The sequence below is a fragment of the Quercus suber genome, unplaced genomic scaffold (assembly GCF_002906115.3).
Source record: "Quercus suber isolate HL8 unplaced genomic scaffold, Cork oak 2.0 scaffold_415, whole genome shotgun sequence".
NCBI classification, from domain to species: Eukaryota; Viridiplantae; Streptophyta; class Magnoliopsida; order Fagales; family Fagaceae; genus Quercus; species Quercus suber.
The window spans coordinates 644,466-650,522 of record NW_027069866.1 but is presented as its reverse complement, the minus strand read 5'-3'; the positions used below and the strand labels follow the sequence as shown (position 1 = coordinate 650,522).

Here is a 6,057-nt window from a genome sequence, read left to right as displayed (position 1 = left end):
GCATCCACTGTATTAAAATTTGGAGAACAGAAAAATAATTGATGGATAAACTACAAGTTGGCATCTAGGATTGCTTGGAATCAGCACCAAGCAACGAAGAACAAAACCTTCATGATTCTCTACATAGGGTTGACTGAGTGATCTGCTCTTATTCTTTAAAAAAAAAGTTGTTTTCTTTAATAGCATCCACTGAAGTTACATATCTACAATTAATATTTTCTTTAGTATTTTCTTTAATAGCATCCACAATTCATATTTTATAGCACCTGTAATGAACCATATGAACCATAGCTTCAATCTCAAATAGTTCTCCACCATCAAAGAACTTTTTTCCAACTCAAAATATAATACATTCAAATACAGTATAATTTATTACAAACTTACAATGTTCACTTTTGCAGTTTCATTCACAACAGTACCATCACGGTGAGAATACACCACTTCATACATCTCACCTCTCTCTATTTGCCTGCCTTTCTTGCTTGCCTACAACATGGTCAATACATTCGGCATATTAAAGCGAGGGTGTTGATTTGATGGTGTCAAATCACATTTACTACTACTTTAGAATGCAAAATAATATAAGCTTTGTTAATTTTTGCATGTTATTAATATATATAATGCTGTTCTTACAATGCTATCAGCCATGGCGCCATCTGGGCCTAGCTTCTAGATCCCAGCATATGCAACTCTATTTGCTTCCCATGCCGGCTTTTGTTATCTTTAGACAGGTTCTACAAACATTTCAACAAAGTCACTGCCAATTACAATAACAAGCTAATATATAATACTCTTAAGTATGGAACCTATAAAAGCAAAACATCTATACTACTATAACTATTACTACTATGTCTTTATGAGGAAACCAGTACTCCACGAAGATATGAAATTGATTGTCATCAACCTCCAGCAGTGATAGCTCAAGTAAAGCTTCCTTAGAAATGCCCAGCTTGCAGTACTTCGCCTTCAAGGATGCTTTGTGGCCCCGCCACAACTTCCCTATCTGTGACACTACTCATTTCCTCTCCTTGGCAAGTTTGATGCGGTTTGCAGGAATTATCCATTACGCCTACCATGTGTAAAGTTGAATTAATAAGTGTCACGTTTTCAACATAATAACAAACTTGCATAAAGCTTTAAACAAGTAATAAAGAAACCTCTTTTATCATTGCTTTTTGCCTAATACCTGAATGGCTTCCCAGAACCGATTCTTGTATTGTTGTGGCACTAAAGGCCAACAAACATAATTGATTGGGCACATGTCATGCCTTCTTGCTATTGTTCCCAACCACCTTGCCCAGGGCCCAACATTTTTCCCAACCAGCTGGCCCGCTTTATTTAATTGCAGGAACAGTTTTTTCCTCGGTGGCATATTCCAAATGTCATCAAACCGGTTCAGCCCACGTTTATTGGGTACAGTGTCCGCTCCAGCTGCAGGTACATCCTCAGGATCTATTAAACCACCAACAAGTTGCATCAAATTACAATGAAACACAAAAGAATGAAATGTCAAGAAACTAGCCAATGAATAAGAACCTTCATAAATATGTTTTGTCAAGAGAACCAAACAAACTATGTTAGAATATTTATTACATGATTAAATAAATATACTTTATTATCAATCTAACTTTTTAATAGATTCTAAAAAATAATAATATTAGTAGTGATAAGTAATATTTTTGTCATGAGAACGTCATCTTAAGTTCAAATCAAACTATGTTTTAACAATTACACCTCCCGATTAAGTTAAATAATTCATATGTCAATCTCACTTATTGAGAGCCACACTTTGTCTTCCATTTTAGTCAAATGATCCACGTTATGAGTTCCACTCTTTAAGAAGTATTAGGTGATTAAATATACTCTCTCTCTATTTACGAGTTTGGGATAAATAGACATGTCAAGTGTAAGAGCGGATTGTCAACAAACACATGACTTTTTTGGGATTAGGTTTAGTTGAACTTCTTCCTCTAATTAGTGTAAATTCTAACATGATATCAAAGTCTCACATTGGCAGTGTGGAAACTTTGGTTTGATTTATGTATACCTTTTTTGTATGATTTATGTATACTATTACTAATTAAGACTCTTTACCTAATAGCTTAAAAATTTTAGGTTTGAATATTCTAATAAACTTTACTATGCCATTAGTCCATTTATCTTTCCTATCTACATTCATGGTTGGAATTTTCTAATTTGATTTTATGTCTTATAGTACATCTACTTCCCTACTTCTTGCTTCATATATACTGATGTGGGACCTTCAAATTGGAATAAAACCAACAAAGGCAGGAACATATCTGATTTTTATTTTTATTTTTTTCCCAATATAGTTGTATATGTTATAACGAATAGTTGTATTTGTTTTACCTGAGGATTCACAGTTTCATTCCCATGGAGAGTCCCCATCAAGCATTGCACCTTGAATATATTGAAGGCATCATATTAATATCACATAACAATGCATTGCAAAAAGTTGTGTTTTGCTAAACAACATTTGTTTGGTACCTGAGAAGGATTTGAATCACGCATACAAGGGCTAGGTTGGGCGAACATTTCTCTCATGTGCGTCATTACTTCGGCCATTTGATGTTGGTGCTTGCTTCTACTTGGGAGAGTTGTTCTTGATGTCGTGCTTCTAATTGGGATAGTTGTTCTTGTACTTGGGCTAGTTGCTCCTTAAGGGAAGTCTTCAACTCCGAAATCCTTTGGGTTGTTCTGCTTGACGACAATGGAGTCGAGGTAATCTGTGAAAGGTTTGTGGCACTTCTTCCATATGGGGTGATTCCAAATCCCACCCCACGTACACGTCCAGGGCGCTCTGGACCAAACACCTGAGCATACACATCGTCTTTGGACCTGAGGACTCCACCACCAAGCTCTCCTTGTAGACGCATGCCCTCTTGAGTCAAAAGTTCTTCCATCTGATCCTGTACTTTTTTCCATAAGAATCAAATAATATATTACACACCATAAACAATACAAACATAAAATACACTAAAATTCGATTCAAATTGTGTTTACCATGTTCTCTTGCGCATGGGGAGTAACAGCAACCCTATCTTTCCTAGAGTATACTTTTCGATACACATCTGCACGCTCGACCGAAGCCCCATTAGCTTTCGCCTACATGATGAACAAAATTTCATACAATAAACAATATTGCTCTCATAATTGTCATGTTGTTTATCATTTGCATTGACTAAGGCGTTCATGAATTCTAAGTTTATATCTACCACAAGCAAGAAAGTAAAAGACTATTTTCAACATTTAGCGTGATTCAAAAGCATAAAATCAGCTTATGTGATACACGAAGACAGTAGCACTTGTAATGCATTTCTTACTATTGCATCAGAAATTTGTGCAAAACTTTTCGGTCTAGACCTTGCTAACTCCTTCTGTTTACCTCGACTCACCTTGTTCTTCTTACTTAATGTCTAGCTTCCTTGTCTAAACCTAAAAATTATCCTATAAAAGCAAAAAAAATTATTATCTAAAATGATCTCATCCAGTGAGTTCCAATTAGCTTAACTAGCAAAACCTCTTATTATTAAACCTTACCTACACCAAAAACCAATTTGTATAAAGAATAATCATCATAGAGTATACGTTATAGGTTAAATTTTATTGTGTATATATAAAATAAATGACCTCATCCTAAAATATCGTCATTGTTTTTATTTATGAAATTTTGCTTTTGTCAAGGTCTAAGGCTTCAAAATTTTCATATTTTTTTTTACCACAAAAGGAAGTTTATATTGTGTATATTTCTCAATTTTTATGTCTATGATTTGACCAATTTTGTCTTTTCACCATAATAAAATGCTTGGGATGCTTGGTATAAAATTATTGCAAATTATTCTTAACATAATCTTTGACCATTATGATATACTCTCAATTATTGCCTTGATAAGACTATATTTGAAATATTTCATTTTCTAATATTCCTTTTACACAATTTGTTGTCGCAAAAAGGGAAAAGTAAAAAAAAAAAAGTAACATAAGTTTGATCAAATGAGCATAGCTAGTAGAAATATGGCTGCTTTTACTCATAGGAAAAAATTGTGTGGTTAGTCTGTATTGTATATAAGCAACATATCAAAGCTTCTAAATCATACTAATTAACATATAACTTAAAAGTCTCACACTAGTTTAAGGAGCAATATTACCAGGTTTTATCAACCTGAAGTGATTCCTTAGCAAAACTAGTAGCAGATTATATGCTTTGTTAAAGAAACTTTCAGAAAGCATTTGGTTGCAAAATTTTAAAATAAAGAACTGGTTAAGAATACTAGAATACGCAAATTTAAGTCTTTCTTTATGATAAATTAAAATTTCGCATTGATAAATTACAAAGACAGTTTTGCGCATCCAATTGTGCAAAACAGAATAACTAAAGAACACCCAATCCTCTAAAACTAAAGAACAATGGACTACTTAAATACAAGCATAAGCCAAGGAATATGCATCTAAGAAACCAAAGCCATATGGAACATGTGTTACTGGCATCAAAATTATAAATCAATAAAATTATTTATGTTTTATATTATTAATGACGAAATAAAATTGTTGATTTAATTATTAGAGGGAACAATTATTTACTTTTTTCGATTTAAACAAATTTTTATTTCTATTTTTTTGTTAACGAATAATTTGTAAACTTACTTGTAAATCTTTCCTAACCATCCCATTCCAAATTCCTGCAAAGGATCACACTAATTAGAACGACCAAATAGACGATAAAAAAACAGAATATGGCTTTAAATAAAAGACTTGAAGGAAGAGATAACAATGTCATGGAAAAATACCATTTTGGCAATGGTGTCATTTTCTACGTCTTCTTCTCATGCATTGCCAGTACATCTTCACAAATCTAAGTTCACAGTACTGGCGGAGACGAGCAAACAAGAGAATGGGCGAGATTGGAGGAGAGAGAATCTCGGCCATGGAGTGGAGCACAAAAAACAGGGCTGGCTTGGGAGTTAGAAAGGAGAAGACTTAGACAATGGTTAGAGATAATACAGCAAAGAAAAACTAAAGTAATGAGTAAAGGTATAAGGAGGTGGGTGGGAAAGTGGTAAAGAGTAAATGAAGGAATATGAGGGAAAAAAGAAGGTATATGAGGGAAAAGTCAAACTAATAAAGGCCTGAAGGTAAGTTTCACTGCGGTTTTCTTAATTACCCAACAGACTGATGGGTTTTCTTTTTGCCTCAATACCTCTTCTCTCCATTGATAGTTTTCTTTTTGCCTCAATACCTCTTCTCTCCATTGATACGCATCACTGAGAAAATATATAATAAAAAAACACTGCATATGTTTTTTTTTTTTTTTCCAACCGTATTCCTTCAAAACTTTCAATTAGAGATTAATCATTGATCGTGATAGGTAGATTCATAACGGAGTAAATCACTGACCAGTGAGTTTTTTTCAAAGTATTGGTGTCCAGACTTGAACTGAAGAACTACCAATTAAACCCAAAACGGTCATAAGTGAAGATTAAATAGAACGGTGCCGTTTAGCCTTTAGTGTTGATGTCTTGAGTCTGGCACGTATGCGCGTGTGAGAGGCAGTTAAACTTAAGTCAATCTGTAACTAACTTTCCCTCCACTATACTGTGTATATATAATGTAAACGTCCCTGTATTTGTGTGTTGTGGAATTAATATCAATACAATTGTTTTCATAATTCAGAAATTCAATCTTTCTATCTCTTTTCTCTCTCTGATCTTTACTTTTCTCTTCGTTATTCTCTGTAATCTTTCATGGTATCAGAGCTTTGATCTCTATCCATGGCTTCCACATCTTCAACCTCTGATTCAACCCCTGCTGTGACTAATACAGCTTTACCTGTCAATACTTCGTTGCTTCTACTATCAAACATGTCTTCGATGATGACTGTCAAGCTTGATTATAACAATTACACTGTTTGGAAGCATCAAATCGAGGTAATTCTTGAAACTTACTCTATGATTGATATTCTTGATGACTCAATCACTGTTCCAGAACGTTTTCTGAAGGATTCTTCTGGCAATTTCACTACTGAGATTAGCCCTAATT

The 6,057-nt window shown here is 33.9% G+C and overlaps 1 protein-coding gene across 4 annotated transcripts; it reads right to left on the bottom strand.

The window, feature by feature from the left end:
* Nucleotides 1–317: 317 nt before the first annotated feature.
* On the bottom strand, nt 318–5,066 carry LOC112022321 (uncharacterized). Of its 4 annotated transcripts, XM_065761484.1 has the most exons (9): nt 4,809–5,066; nt 4,666–4,700; nt 3,025–3,126; nt 2,509–2,930; nt 2,371–2,421; nt 1,158–1,452; nt 905–1,069; nt 634–734; nt 318–486 (listed from the first exon to the last, which is right to left on the bottom strand). In XM_065761484.1, exons 2-4 carry the CDS (start codon nt 4,684–4,686, stop codon nt 2,574–2,576), a joined length of 480 nt encoding a protein of 159 aa, XP_065617556.1. In that variant the 5' UTR covers nt 4,687–4,700; nt 4,809–5,066; the 3' UTR covers nt 318–486; nt 634–734; nt 905–1,069; nt 1,158–1,452; nt 2,371–2,421; nt 2,509–2,573. The 4 variants fall into 4 exon arrangements, 3 of the variants coding, with proteins under 3 accessions (XP_065617556.1, XP_023910652.1, XP_065617557.1); XR_010624180.1 differs by having other exon boundaries at nt 634–1,069; nt 2,509–2,935; XM_024054884.2 differs by having other exon boundaries at nt 634–1,069.
* Between the last annotated feature and the right edge of the window lie 991 nt (nt 5,067–6,057).